Source organism: Salvelinus fontinalis, chromosome 32 (genome assembly GCF_029448725.1).
Source record: "Salvelinus fontinalis isolate EN_2023a chromosome 32, ASM2944872v1, whole genome shotgun sequence".
NCBI lineage: Eukaryota > Metazoa > Chordata > Actinopteri > Salmoniformes > Salmonidae > Salvelinus > Salvelinus fontinalis.
This window is the reverse complement of record NC_074696.1, coordinates 30,786,670-30,803,220: the sequence shown is the minus strand read 5'-3', so window position 1 is coordinate 30,803,220 and position 16,551 is coordinate 30,786,670. Positions and strand designations below refer to the sequence as shown.

At 43.3% G+C, this 16,551-nt stretch overlaps 1 protein-coding gene across 5 annotated transcripts in view; it reads right to left on the bottom strand.

Annotated features, from left to right (window-relative positions):
- The window catches only part of LOC129831073 (trafficking protein particle complex subunit 9-like), a 364,192-nt gene that overhangs the window by 201,587 nt on the left and 146,054 nt on the right, over nt 1–16,551 (bottom strand). For all 5 annotated transcript variants that reach the window (XM_055894093.1, XM_055894098.1, XM_055894095.1 and 2 more), the window contains one exon: nt 2,405–2,523. In XM_055894093.1, the coding sequence (XP_055750068.1) occupies nt 2,405–2,523 (119 nt within the window). The remainder of the gene's footprint in view (nt 1–2,404; nt 2,524–16,551) is intronic.

Sequence of the window (16,551 nt, the reverse complement as noted above, 5' to 3'; positions counted from 1 at the left end):
GAGCGGGGATAGTCAAACTCACACCTTTGCTTCCTGTCGACGGATTACAGAACGGTCTTATTTTATTACATTGTAATTCCTGGGAATCGTCGAGCATAATAGGCACGCATGCCAACAACTGCTCACACAGGCACGCACAGACACGTGCGCACACACACACACAGAGGCACACAGACACACACACACACACACGCGCAGACACGCACACACAGGTACACACACAGACACACGCGCACACACACAGGCACACACAGACACGCTCACCCCCCCATGTATTCCTGTGGCATTTCCAGGCAGGCTGGGATGTGTAGCTAACTACTGTAACAAATGCAGAAGCACGGAGTAGAAATATCATAATGAGAAGGAATAGGAAAGTTCACCAGGTGGCTCAGAGGGAAATATCACTGGTTCCTATTGGACAGGCAGCCTTAACACACATACACACACAAGCAGGAAGGTGGATACAAGCTTATCAAACACATCACTGTGAAGGCTAAGACAAAACATAATCTGTGAAGTAGAACTACAGCGTGGGAAAATAAGTTGGTTGACCCAATCTGTGCACATAACAAGGCATTTCAGCTGCATACAGAATCCATGAGATACGTGATTATGAAATCATGGCTTTCAATAGAAAGTACATTTAATATGAGCAAAAACTGACAACAAAAAAAGCCATCAATATAGCTTTTAGTTGTTGTTCTAATTAAGAAATAGTGGGCAGACAACTATGATATGAGTGATATTACGCATGACGTGCACTAGAACCAGTAGGCCAGCTAAGTACAAATCTAGAGTGTGAGTCAGACTAAAAACAATGTTGCAGTAAAACGACGAGTCAGATGCCTCAGGAAATATGAATCCATATAGCATCGTACATAGTCAAACACAGGTAGGGGAAACATTCATTAACATTCAGAAGGTTCAGTCTAACCAGCAGGAGAGTTTCCATTTATGTGCAAATCACCCCTTATCCATACTGCCTCACAAATTCACACGCACACACAGGACTATGTTATGGCAATGCTCCCACATTGTGTAATTGGTCGGTTCTGGGATTACCTCTGCAGCTAAACTGCCAAACAGCATAATCTGCACTGAGACTCTGAGCTGCCTGTCTGTCATTCTCTACTCCGTTCTTAACAAGCTCCACCAGCCGACTGATGGAACGGACAGTTTCATATTTACAGTGGAGAGTAGGAGGGCAGCCTAAGGGAATTAAGAATGACATCCTTCCTCCTGTATGGATGCTCTATGTGTAATGGGTTAGATCAGGCGTCAGTGACATGCTGACCACGTGCGCGAGCGTTACAAAATAAATGTACACATACATGCTATTCAATCATTGCACCGTACGGGGCTCGCGCATGTCTGCGTAGCCAGGCGCTAAAATAGAACTTGGTTCTATTTGTGACGATTGACACGCTGCAAGTCCTCCCTCTCCCATCTCCTCATTGGTTTTTAGGAGCATATACCCACGTGGGTGATTGAAAGATGAACTGAGGGCCACACTCCAGTCCAGTTGGTAGTGGTAATGCACCTTAAAGTTGGTTGCCAACCGCCAAATAAAGTCCAAAGAAGAAGAAGCCTGAAGGAGGAGCGATTACTAGAAACTTTTACCCTTTTATCTGTGAATTAATTGTCGGAGTAGAGGACTTCGTGCATTTCAGGAAGAATAACAACACAATGTTTATATCCCAGGACAAATTCACTAGCAACAGCAAGCTAGCTAAATTGTCATGAACGTTGAATGCTTTTCGACCGGTCCCCAAATGAATATAGTTGGTTCAGAGATGGTTTTGATATTTCAACCTGCGTGTCCTGATCGCGTCTGGTGTGGGTGGACAAAATCAACATGCGTGCGAGCGGTCTGGTCAGCATGTGAAAAAGTGTTGTGAAATAAATAGTTGTAATTGCATTTTTAACAAACTCTACAACACCAAAGCCTCACACACACACACACACGCACACACATCCAGAGAATGTAGTTCAGCAAGGCATCAGCCTGTTCTCTCCACTGATTGAGATCAGCTGCACCCTGATAGAGACACGCCACATTAACTCTGTGTACCTTCTTGTCTATGTGTGAAAAGCTGCAGTTAGCCTCTCTGTCTGTCGGTCTGCCTGTCCTCAGCTCCCTCCCTGCTTTTTAAACAAACAGCTACACTCACCCTAATTACCACAACACGAGGCTTGTTAACTATCTGCAGCATCAGAAAATGGGCTGAGAGACAGACAGCAACACAAGGAGGGAAATAAAACAACCTTCGGAAGTCATGAAATGCAAATGAGTAAAGTCTCACGTAAATGATTAAGTAGAGAAATGTTCCTGCTGAAATCTCACTGTGGTAATAAAAGAGAACCTAGTTTAGAGAAGATGAGAGGAGAGGGGTGTCAGTCCTACCTTGACGTGGTTGTAGTCTGTCTTGCTGGACTCGCTGCCCAGGGGCTTGGTCTCGGCCCGGGGTTTGAGGACTTGTCTCAGGGGGCTGGAGATGGGAAGGCCTGTCACACTGATCCCATCTGGAAGAGCAGCAGAGACGATCAACCAGTCAGGAGACACAAAACTACAATAACCCCAGACTTAATATAATTTAACTATATTGACAGTTGTTAAAACGCACATACAACCATATTAGAGTGAGAGAGTTTCCCTAATCTCAAAGTATTTCCTGGTTGAATCAGGAGCAACTCCCATCTCTTCTTCATACATGAGGACATGATCATTTAAATACATTTTATGAGCAGAATATGTAACAGCAGCTCACAGGCCTATCCTTTTTTATATGGTTTTAATGCAGAGTTCAGAGCAGTAAACAACATAATCCTGCACAGAGCTTCAGAGGACCATCAAACAGCCATATCAGCTTTCTGTATTAATGTGTACTGAAGGGTTCCTACTTTCAGCTAGCCATGCTACAAACCATCTCATAGTGTGACGTAGGCACTGAGCACACAGTTTCTCTGACGTTCGTGGAAACATCTTTGTCTCCAAAGGGAATCACTGGGTTAGCTGGTGCAAAGATCTGGGCCACAACACAACACACACAAAGAAATGGGAACGACATGGTAGGAATAAAAGTTCAAACAGTTAGAGTCCGCCAGCTTTGACTCCATATTCCTCTTTGGTGCAAAGCTTTCCAACACATTCTACTGACATGGCTGGCATTTGTGATTAGTACTCCACAAGCGGATAACCAGGGCCCAGAATCACAAAACGCCGACGCAAAAACTTAGGAAGCTTCTTAAGAACAAAAATAAGCAGTTCCTCAACAATATCTTGAGATTTCATTATTTTCTTACGAACTTCTCAAATATCTTCTTGTTGCTCAGCAACTGTTTTAGCTAGCTATCAAGCTAGCAAAGGCAATCATGTTAGCATATTTCTTACTGAGATTACTGTTCTAAAATGTGTAATTGGGTTTAAAATAATCAATAATGAAACTTTCAGATTAAGTTTGTGAGTGAAATAAACATGTTCAATTTCTTTCATGAGTTTCTTCTCTCACTGCCCTGAGATTAAGACAAGGTTTTAGCCATCTTGGAATTTCCCAAAACTTTTTTTTTCAATAATATAATTTCTTCTTCATGATTTGCTTATTAAGGAGAAACAGGAAATACTGTAAGAAAATTTCCAAGAATCATTTTTGAGGAATAGCAACTTTGCTTAACTTTCTTCTTAAGTCTATAGTTAAGGAAAACATTGTAGTTAAGAAGAAATGTTCTCTTAAGAAGGTTTTGTGAATCTGGGCCCAGGTCCATTTCCATAAAGCCTCCCAGAGTAGAACTGCTGATCTCAGATCAGTTTAGCCATTTAGATTATAATGAATGAGATTACATGGACAGGGCACATCTGAGATGCTTTGTGAATATGAGCCCAGAACCACTACAGCTGACACAGTGTCAGTCAGTCAGCATTGTTGCTTTGTCATTTTCCATATCCTACTCACAGAAACAGATTAGATATGCATCCAGACAGAGGGAGGTGGATGGAAAGAGGAAGAGAGAACACTGATAAACAGTATCTTTATTGACTAGTGCCTCCATTAAGGCCTACAGCCTGTTTCCAGACACAAATACATCTTCATGTCTAATCCTGATAGAGAGCGAGGGCAGGAGAGAGACAGAGATAAAGAGACAAACAGAGAGAGAGACAGAGAGTGCATAACGGGCGGAGAGATTGAAGACGACATCACTCAACATCATCCCTCTTTCCTTGCCATCACCCTCCGTCTATCCCTGCCTCTTTCTCTCTCAATCTATCTCTCCATCTGCCTAGTGAGAGTCTGCGACTATAAATCACTACAGATTATATTAGTGACAGTGAATTGATCTAATACAGAATGATATACTGAAAATCAACATCAACAAAGTCTTCCACAAGAGATGAGGTAATGTGAATCTCTGCAATGCCACCTTTTGGCTCTACACACACTTGTGCTTTTCCTGGAAGGTGAGTCAAGGCTATTGTAGTAAAAGGGAGCCTATGACTGATTGCATTGCAAACAGAAACGCTTCTTCAATGTCCTTTCGAGGGGAGAGGACCATAAGGCTGTAAAATACAAGGCAACAAAGTCCCGTTCTGCTCCGTGGAGTGAGAGAGAGACAACACCTGAACATCTGGGCAGAGAGGTCGCATCTGGGAGTAGCTAGCAAAGGACCTTTGACCCACATTAACATACATTGGTTTATTAGAAGCATCACGTAGACAATTTCCTCCCTACACAACGAGAGAGAGAGAGAGAAAGAGAGAGTATTCACAAGGCGTCTCAGAGTAGGAGAGAGGGGCGGGACAGAGAGAAGAATACCCAATTCCTCGGCTGTATTATTTTAGGAGCTATATGATTCACAAGTAACCCAGCCCAGGTGAGACTGACAGATAATGCGAGACGGAGAGAAAATAAGACGGGTAAATAATAGTGGCTCTTTTCAAAAGCCCACACTTTCTGCTGTCATTATTACGACATCAAACATCCAAATTACAAGGACGCAGGCAGTCTCTTCCAGATGGAGGGAGAGAGAGCAGAAGAAGAAATGGAGAGAGATGGAGAAACAGGGAGAGAGAGAGAATAAGAGCAAGAAAGAGATCAGAAGAGAAAGAGATGAGAGGGAGAGAAGAGAGAGGGAATAAGAGAGTGAGGTAATGCAGGATCTGAACAAATTATTGCCATCATTACTCACAGCCATTTGAGTCATACTAAATACAGCATTACAGACAGAACCACATCATCCAGACAGACAGAGCAAAAAATAAGTTATTTTACAATCAATCCCTCACACTCCCTTACCTTCAGCAGTACCCTGCTCATAATGCTGTGAGATGGTCCTCATCACATTTATCTTGTGAGGTGACAAAGTGAAGTGAACAACATATCTTCCATCATCCATCTTATTGTCATTTTACATCTACGAATGCTTATGTACTGCTTACGAATGTATTATGTATGGCTTATGACTGTTAAAGACATGCTCAGGTACTTTGACGACAAGAAAGTATTTTTTAAACTTCCTGCTTTGGGCTGGATGTGTTGTATTTATTTTACCTTTATTAAACTAGGCAAGTCATTTAACAACAAATTCTTATTTTCAATGACGGCCTAGGAACACTGCCTTGTTCAGGGGCAGAACGACAGATTTTTACCTTCAGCTCGGGTTTTCGATCTTGCAACCTTTCGGTTACTCTTAAGTTGGGAATCAAATATTTTTGACAGAAAGAAATGAGCAAAGATATTCACATAGACATAAGTTTTATGAAATAAGCGGTGAAAAAGTATCAATGTCCAACAATTGTGAAAGAGATTTATTTTCAATAAATAATTGGTCAATTAAGTCCATAATGGGGTTCATAGGACGGACCAAAATATATTTCAGTTCAAATGTCAGGTTTCAATAGCACTTTAAACGGCCGCTGCACTCTGCTGATTCAGTCAATATAAGAATTGGTCCCTTAAAATGAAGGTCCATTCAGTCGACACACTGGGCTGAATAGAACAGACTCATTGAGCTGCTGTCTCAATGGTTCCTGCTTCCAGAACTGAAAAGATTAACACATTACAATGACGTATAAAAGCTTCGTAATAGTGGGGAGTCAGTCAATTGTGGAACTGATCTTCATATAATAAATAAGACAATTCACTCCGAATACCTCACACAAAGTCATATCTAGGTACATCTGAAGAAAATATTTGTTTATTTTCCCTCAAATAAATGCAGTCTGTCAATCTTCTGCATATTCTGTAATCATATCCCTAAGGTAATGTGATTACCTGAATAGGCCTACTCTGCCGAGCAAGGACAAATTGCAACTCCCTCCACTCCAAAACGGAATGACATCTGCGAAGAAGCCCGTTGACTGACAGATATTCTAGTTGCGGTACATTGGGATCACTGCGAGCGGAGCAACGAGAAGGTTATAACACAGCCTCCCCACCCTGTCCCGTTGTAATTGTGCCGGCTTTTCGAAATGCATCTCCCTGGCTGTTTTAATTCCCTTTAATGATGTTGTTGTACGCTGAGATTTTACCATCCATGGGCTAATGTGTTTACACTGTCTGCTCCGCAATGCTTTTACCTTCTCCCCGCCTCCCTAGGACGACCAGACCCTACTCAATAGCTCTTATTGAGATGGAGAGGACGACTAGAGCACTGGCTAGAGACTTCAGCCAACACACACAAAGCCAATTAGTAGAGTGATTGCATACATGTTCCATACATTTTAAGAAAGGGAATGTGATCCCTGTGGGAATTGAACCCACAACTAGGGCTAGCAAAATTTTTGTAGAATCGCGTAACCATCCATTATGGTAAAAAAAAAGAAGTTGTAACCTTTTACACTCATACCCTTATACGGGTTGAAAATGGCACTGATAAACGCCTAAATTGGAACACAGTGGTTGTACAGTAACATGCTCAGTGGAGGCTCCTCAGAGGAGGAAGGGGAGGAAATACATTTTTATTTATTTAAATGAGACATTTAAAGAGTTATCCTTTTTAGATAAAACTATACTAAATATATTCACGTCACCAAATAATTGATTAAAACACAGTTTTGCAATGAATGTCTACAGTAGCCTCAACAGCACTCAGTAGGGTAGCACCATGGTGTAGCCAGAGGACAGCTAGCTTCTGTCCTCCTCTGGGTACATTGACTTCAATACAAAACCTGGGAGGCTCATGGTTCTCACCCCCTTCAATAGACTTATACAGTAATTATGACAACTTCCGGAGGACGTCCTCCAACCTATCAGAGCTCTTGCAGCATGAACTGACATGTTGTCCAACCAATCAAAAGATCAGATAATTAATATAGTACTGAAATCATAAACTACAGATAGCTTGCACTGCAGTGCATAAAATGAGGTGAGTAGTTGACTCAAAAAGAGAGAAAGACAATTGTTGAACAGCTTTGAACAAATTAATTTCTTCAAAATTGAAAGAAGTGAGAGCGATATTTCATCATTAAAAAAAAACGTTATTATCGCTAGAAAATGCAGCTAGATAGTTTAGCCTACTCAAACACCGGCTCAAACAGAGGGATGCTATGTCAGCTAGCTGGCTATGACTATCCAACACAACACCGGAACTCTTCCAAGTCAATGTAAGCTTTTGGTTTTACCAATTTATTGCCACCAGGGACCGCCAGTGTATCTGCTAAACTGCTTACTGACAGTACACTGTACTGCATGATTGTAGCAGGTTTACTAACATGTTAGTTCTATTAGCTATGTTGACTATGACGTTACTTTAACAAATATGGTGACATCGATGTAGGCTGTGTGTAGCGGTTATGATGTGGTTTGGCTTGGAAAGGTTTTTTCGCCTGGTCACATACCGCTGAATTCCACAAGCGAAGGGAAAAGGTGAGAGGAGGAGAGTGCATAGATGCAAGAAGAAATACAACATGGCTGCTTTAAAAGTGAACTTTGTTTACATGTGATCAGGCGTACATTCATTCCGCCAATTCTGTTTAAAAACCTTTCTTAAACGGAAGGAAACAGTGATGCACATACCTTAATTTGTCCAATAGAAACTATCATTTGCAACTGTTGGACTAATGATTACTATGGAACACCGTTAAAATATAACAAGTCTATTGTCAACTCACAATTCATGACAATCACTGGATTAGGTTGCACATCAACATATCTTGAACCATGCATTCCTGCTTGGACATTAGATGAAACTTCTTACTTCTTGAATAGCTTACCATCTCAGTAGTCTATTAAACAGTCTAAAGCACAGCAAACTACTTTAAAAGGTGAATGATAACAAATGTATTCTATTGCGTGACTCAGCGGGAAAAGAATTGTACTACCAAATCATGGGCTGGTGAAAATGTTAGTCTGGAGCCCTGTCAAGGGGTGTGATTTTATATCTGCTGCAGAGTAATGTATTATTCTGCTAATTTGGCTGTTGGGAAGAAAATCATGCGATAGGATGTTATGCAGAAAAATATACAGGTAACTGCCAAAATAATGGAAACACGAGTAAATTACAGATACAAAGTATATTGAAAGCAGGTGCTTCCACACATGTGTAGTTTCTGAGTTAATTAAGCAATAAACATTCCATCATGGGTCATGTATGAAAATGCTTGGCAGGCCATTATTTTGGCTACCATGGCTATGCCCCCATTGGATGACAATACCCCCATTCCCGATGAGTGGTCTCTGAATGGTTTGATGAGCATTAAAATGAGGTAAACCATATGCCATGGCCGTCTCAGTCACCAGATCTCAACCCAATTGAACACTTATGGGAGATTCTGGAGCGGCGCTTTAGCATTTTCCACCGGCATCAACAAAACACCAAATTATGGAAATTCTTGTGGAAGAATAGTGTCACATCCTTTCAATAGAGTTTCAGACACTTGGCGAATCTATGCCAAGGTGCATTGAAGCTCTTCTGGCTCGTGGTGGCCCAACGCCCTATTTGCATGACAATGAATAGTCTCTCAAAATTCCATAATCATCACAGTCCTACCCACAACCATGATATTGCTAGTGCCACGCTCTTACCAACTGAGCTTACATAACATAAAATACACACACACACACACAAAGAGAACAGCAGCATTAAAAGCAGACCAGGCCCAGACACGCTGTAATTTAGTATGGTGCTCACACCATCGAAACCAATCATGTCTGCTGTAAGCTACAACCCATTAGTCTATGTGTGATGACATCAATCCCGTCAGACACTGAGTTATGTTATGTCTTCAGCCCGTCCCGGTCGGTGTGTCAATGTGTTTGTGCGTGTTGTCTCGGCTCCTCTGAAACACAATGTTCTCAATGGCTCTGTCTCATTGGCCACTCCTCTCCCATCAGCCCCTTCCTCTCTTTCTTTCAAACCAAGAACAAAGGAAATGACATATTGTGACTGAGCCGGGACCAAAAATGAAGGGTTGATTTGCAAGGTCACGTAGACATAGATTGGAGCCAATCAATGTGACATGAGGACTTCTCACGTTCTTACACACTCAGAGGCTAGTTTATTTGACTTTACATATACTGTATCAAGGTTTGGAGCAGTGAGGAGTGGGAGGAGAAGGATCACTCCAATCCATCCATCATTCAAATAATCACCAATATTTTAATCTGCAAATCAGTTCCAAATACCGATCTCAAACTTCAAGGAATTATTTAAAGTACATTTTACGGTATGAGAAACAGACAAAAGAGTATCACTCTCAAACGAGCTGATGGACACACAAAATATATCATATCAATGCAGAGCGAGTGCGAGAGGGGAGAGAGAAAGAGCGAGAGACGCTAGCTGTTAATGCTTATCACCAAGTAGGGCTGTATACCGTATTTTACAATATACCAGTATTAATGCACGGACCCGTTTAGGTTTTCACTTGACCTTCTATAACAGCATTTCAATGTTTGGCTTAAACGTGACATTACACGTGCCGGAGCGGCGTATCACTTGTTATAGTTTACTCAGTTTGCTACTTCAGTCGTCTCTCTCCCTCTTCTATACAGCCTGATACCAGTGCTGAGGTAGGCCTAAATCAGTATGTTGTTTGTGCAACAGTGTCTTCTAAATTATAGAGGAAGAGAGAGCAATAGTAATGGCATCTTTTTTTGTAGGCATTAACTCTGCCATGGCTAAATGGCCAAAGCCTATAGGGAAATTAATGTTTTTTGGGGATAGACACAGAAATGAAGGTCTGTGGTAAACGCAGGTTTAGGAGAACTAATGGAATGCTCCATTCTGCCCTACCAAGCAAAAAGGCAGTAACTGCCCATAGCGTGGAACTGAGAAAAATGTATTTAATTTACCTTGGTTTCACAGTAACTTTATGTAGTTACTGCTAACAAGACCCCATTTTCTCCAAAACACAATACAATAGATACAATAGAGGCAGGATACTTGTCCACATGGTTAAGCAAGTATTTTCTGTTGCAACAATGACATTAACAAATTTTCGACCAAATGAGCAGTTTCTGCTTGGTATGGCAGTATTGGTGAAGCCACATTTTTTTTAGGGGGTAGATCAGTTTTAATATTGCAAATAGATTGTAGCTTCCATCAATGTAATTGTCTGCATCATTTCCAGTCAAAAGTTTGGACACACCTACTCATTCAAGGGTTTTTATACATTTTTACTATTTTCTCAATTGTAGAATAATAGTGAAGACATCAAAACTATGAAATAACATATATGGAATCATGAGGAAGTGTTAAACAAATAAAAAAATATTTTATATTTGAGATTCTTCAAAATAGCCACCCTTTGCCTTGATGACAGCTTTGCACACTCTTGGCATTCTCTCAACCAGCTTCACCTGGAATGCTTTTCCAACAGTCTTTTTCCAACAGTCTTTTCCCACATATGCTGAGCACTTGCTGGCTGCTTTTCCTTCACTCTGTGGTCCAAACCATCTCAATTGGGTTGAGGTCGGGTGATTGTGGAGGCCAGGTCATCTGATGCAGCACTCCATCACTCTCCTCCTTGGTCAAATAGCCCTTACACACACTGGAGGAGTGTTGGGTCATTGTCCTGTTGAAAAGAAATGATAGTCCCACTAAACGCAAACCAGATGGGATGGCGTATCGCAGCAGAATGCTGTGGTAGCCATGCTGGTTAAGTGTGCCTTGAATTCTAAATAAATCACTGACAGTGTCACCAGCAAAGCACCTCCACACCATCACATCTCCTCCTCCATGCTTCACGGTGGGAACCACACATGCGGAGATCATCAGTTTACTTACTCTGTGTCTCACAAAGACACGGCAGTTGGAAACCAAAAATCTCAAAGACTCATCAGACCAAAGGACAGATTTTGACCAGTATAATGTCCATTGCTCGTGTTTCTTGACCCAAGCAAGACTCTTATTCTAATTGGTGTCCTTTAGTAGTGGTTTCTTTGCATCAATTAGACCATGAAGGCCTGATTCACGCAGCCTCCTCTGAACAGTTGATGCTGAGATGTGTCTGTTACTTGAACTCTGTGAAGCATTTATTTGGGCTGCAATTTCTGCAGCTGGTAACTCTAATGAAGTTATCCTCTGCAGCAAAGGTAACTATGGCAGTCCTCATAAGAGATGTTCTTGCCATAATATGGACTTTTACCAAATAGGGCTATCTTCTGTATAACACCCCTACCTTGTCACAACACAACTGATTGGCTCAAACACATTGAGTAAATAAAATCCACACATTAACTTTTAACAAGGCACACCTGTTAATTGAAATGCATTCCAGGTGACTACATCATGAAGCTGGTTGAGAGAATGCCAAGAGTGTGCTACTATGAAGAATCTCAAATATAAATGGATTAGTTTAACACTTTCTTGGTTACTACATGATTCCATATGTGTTATTTCATAGTTCTGATATATTCACTATGATTCTACAATGTAGAAAAGTTGGGTAAAAATAAAGAAAAACCCTGGAATGAGTAGGTGAGTCCAAACTTTTGACTGGTACTGTAGATATAGTATTTATATATGTTCCTTTATTATTTTCCCCTAACCCTACCACCCTTCCCCTAATTGGAGTAAACTAACGGACAACAACACTTAGGCTTCTACTTCCAGCTTATACGTACGATTTCTTTATTTTTTATTTATTGAACGTTTATTTAACTAGGCAAGTCAGTTAAGAACAAATTCTTATTTTCAATGACGACCTAGGAACAGTGGGTTAACTGCCTTGTTCAGGGGCAGAACGACAGATTTTTACCTCGTCAGCTCGGGGATTCAAGTCCAACGCTCTAACCACTAGGCTACCTGCCGCCCATCACTAGGGTACCACTAGGCTACCTGCCGCCTGCCGCTTATCAAAGTTAGCTGGCTAACTCATTGATCCTGCTTTGTAGTACCCCTCTGGACTCAATGAGAGGGATAAACTGGTCTAGGTATGAATCAATGAATGAACCACTCGGCTCCTCTGCAACCCCCTGTTCTCAATGGCTTTATCTGTCTCATCAAATCAAATTCATATTTTATTGGTCACATATTTAGCAGATGTTATTGCGGGTGTTTCGAAATGCTTACGTTTCTAGCTTCAACAGTGGAGTAGTATCTATTAATTCACAACAATACACAGAAAGCTAAAAGCAAAAATAATGTAATTATGAAATACATAAATATTAGGACGAGCAATGTCGGAGTGGCACTGACTAAAATAAAGTAGAATAGAATACAGTATATACATAGGAAATGAGTAAAGCAGTATGTAAACATTATTAAAGTGACCAGTGATTCCATGTCTATATGGCAGCAGGGTTGAGTAACCGGGTGGTAGTCGGCTAGTGATGGCTATTTAACAGTCTGATGGCCTTGAAATAGAAGCTGTTTTTCAGTCTATTGGTCCCATCTTTGATGCACCTGTACTGACCTCACCTTCTGGATGGTAGCGGGGTGAACAGGCTGCACCACCCTCTTTAGAGCCTGTTGAGGGCTCCTGCAGGGCCCTCACCTTTCTCCCTATAGGCTGTCTCGTCATTGTTGGTAATCAGGCCTACTACCGTTGTGTTGTCTGCAAAGTTGATGATTGAGTTTGTGGCGGCCTGGCCACACAGTCATGGGTGAACAGGGAGTACAGGAGGGGGCCGAGCATGCACCCTTGTTGGGCCCGTGTTGAAGATTAGCGAAGTGGAGATGTTGTTTCCTACCTTAACCACCTGGGGGGCGGCCCGCCAGGAAATCCAGGACCTAGTTGCACAGGGCGGGTTCAGAACCAGAGTCCGAGCATTATGATGAGCTTGGAGGGTACTTTGGTGTTGAAGGCTGAGCTATAGTCAATGAACAGCATTCTTACATAGGTATTCCTCTTGTCCAGATGGGATAGGGCAGTGTGCAGTGCTATGGCGATTGCATTGCCTGTAGATCTATTGGGGCGGTATGCAAATTGAAGTGGGTCTAGGGTGTCAGGTAAGGTAAAGGTGATATGATCCTTAACTATGATGACAGATGTGAGTGCTACGGGGCGATGGTCATTTAGTTTGGTTACATGGACCCCTTCTCTCTTATCAGCCCCTTTCCTCTCTTTCTTTTCAAACCAAGAACAGAGGAAATGACATCTTGTTCTTCTCATGTTCTTTACAAAATATTAGTGTAAGTGCTGAGGACATGGTGTCTCTCTCTCTAAGAGGAGGGAGGGAAGCAGTTAGATGGGACGGCCGAGGGTAAAGTGGTCCTTTACAGGTTTTTGGTCTGGAAAGTAGGTGAGCCAGCAGTCTTCCTACACCTTGCCTACAGTACATGGGTGATAGAAAAGATTTTTGAGATCAGTTATGTTTGGAGTACCTCCATATGTACTATGGACTACAGACACCGAGTGTACAAACATGCTCTTTCCATGACATAGACTGACCAGGTCCCTTGTTAAATCTGCTTCAATCAGTGTAGATGAAGGGGAGGAGTCAGGTGAAAGAAGGATTTTTAAGCCTCGAGACAATTGAGACATGGATTGTGTTTGCGTGCCATTTAGAGGGTGAATGGGCAAGACAAAAGATTGAAGTGCCTTTGAACGGGGTATGGTAGTAGCTGCCAGGCGCACCGGTTTGTGTCAAGAACTGCAACGCTGCTTGGTATTTCACGCTCAACAGTTTCCTGTGTGTATCAAGAATGGTCCACCACCCAAAGAACATCCAGCCAACTTGACACAACTATAGGAAGCATTGGAGTCAACATGGGCCAGCATCCCTGTGGAATTCCTGACACCTTGTAGAGTCCATGCACGGACAAATTGAGGCTGTTTTGATGGCAAAAGGGGGTGCAACTCAATATTAGGAGTTCCTAATGTTTTGTACACTCAGTGTATATCAAGGTTTGGAGCAGTGAGAGGTGGAGGGGAGAAGAATCCCTCCACTCCATCCATCATTCAAATAATCAACACTATTGTAGTCGGTTTTATAGGGTTGGGCAGTATGCAGATCTTCATATCGTCATACTGTCCTGCTCTCATACCGGCTTTTACAGTATTAGTACACAAGGGGAGCTTAGTACACAGGGGAGCCAAAAAAAGAGCAAAAAAGACCATTGGACGTCTCTTAACCTGTTTGGCGTGCAAGCCCGACGTCGGTACATTTATGAAAACAGACACTTCAAGTGCAGGGCGCGAAATTCAAAAGATTTTTTTTTTTAAATATTTAACTTTCACACATTAACAAGTCCAATACAGCATATGAAAGGTACACATCTCGTGAATCCAGGCAACATGTCCGATTTTTTAAATGTTTTACAGGGAAGACAAAATATGTAAATCTATTAGCTAACCACGTTAGCAAAAGACTCCACATGTATTACTCCATCAGTTTTTGACTCCATCAGTAGCTATCACAAATTCATCCAAATAAAGATATAAATAGCCACTAACCAAGAAACAACCTCATCAGATGACAGTCTGATAACATATTTATTGTATAGCATATGTTTTTTTCGAAAAATGTGCATATTTGTCACGATCGTGTGGGGGAGAGACGGACCAAAACGCAGCATGTGGAAAATAAGCCATCTTCTTTTATTTTTGAAGAAGGAAAAAACGAAACCAAACACTTACAAACTAACAAAACAACAAACGACCGTGAAGCTACAAAACGAAAGTGCACACACAAGCTACTAACGTTTAGACATAGACAATTACCCACAACAAACTAAAGCCTATGGCTACCTTAAATATGGCTCCCAATCAGAGACAACAGAAATCAGCTGTCTCTAATTGGGAACCCATTCAGGCAACCATAGACTTTCCTAGACAACTACACCCAACATAGACACAGCTAGACACATTCACTCAACACAAACCCATACACTACACCCAACACCCCCTTTACCATATAACCACCCAAAACCGACAAAACATTCCCCCATGTCACACCCTGACCTAACTAAAATAATAAAGAAAACAAAGAATACTAAGGCCAGGGCGTGACATAACCCCCCCCTTAAGGTGCGAACTCCGGGCGCACCAGCACACAGTCTAGGGGAGGGTCTGGGTGGGCTTCCTTCCACGGTGGCGGCTGGTCGTGGTCCCCACCCCACCACAGTCACTAACCGCCTCCGTAGCTTCCTCCAAATGGCCCCCCTCCACATTAACCCCACTGAATTAAGGGGCAGTTCCGGACTAAGGGGCAGCTCCGGACTAAGGGGCAGCTCCGGACTAAGGGGCAGCTCCGGACTAAGGGGCAGCTCCGGACTAAGGGGCAGCTCCGGACTAAGGGGCAGCTCCGGACTAAGGGGCAGCTCCGGACTAAGGGGCAGCTCCGGACTAAGGGGCAGCTCCGGACAAGGGGCAGTACCAGGATAAGGGAGAGCACCAGGATAAGGGGCGGCAGCTCCGGACTGAGGGACGGCAGCTCCGGACTGAGGGACGGCAGCTCCGGACTGAGGGACGGCAGCTCCGGACTGAGGGACGGCAGCTCCGGACTGAGGGACGGCAGCTCCGGACTGAGGGACGGCAGCTCCGGACTGAGGGACGGCAGCTCCGGACTGAGGGACGGCAGCTCCGGACTGAGGGACGGCAGCTCCGGACTGAGGGACGGCAGCTCCGGACTGAGGGACGGCAGCTCCGGACTGAGGGACGGCCCACGGCTGGCTGACGGATCTGGCTGCTCATGGCTGGCTGACGGATCTGGCTGCTCATGGCTGGCTGACGGATCTGGCTGCTCATGGCTGGCTGACGGATCTGGCTGCTCATGGCTGGCTGACGGATCTGGCTGCTCATGGCTGGCTGACGGATCTGGCTGCTCATGGCTGGCTGACGGATCTGGCTGCTCATGGCTGGCTGACGGATCTGGCTGCTCATGGCTGGCTGACGGATCTGGCTGCTCATGGCTGGCTGACGGATCTGGCTGCTCATGGCTGGCTGACGGATCTGGCTGCTCATGGCTGGCTGACGGATCTGGCTGCTCATGGCTGGCTGGCGGATCTGGCTGCACATGGCAGATCCTGTCTGGTTGGCGGATCTGGCAGATCCTGTCTGGTTGGCGGCTCTGGCAGATCCTGTCTGGTTGGCGGCTCTGGCAGATCCTGTCTGGTTGGCGGCTCTGGCAGATCCTGTCTGACGAATGGCTCTAGCGGCTCCTGACTGACGAA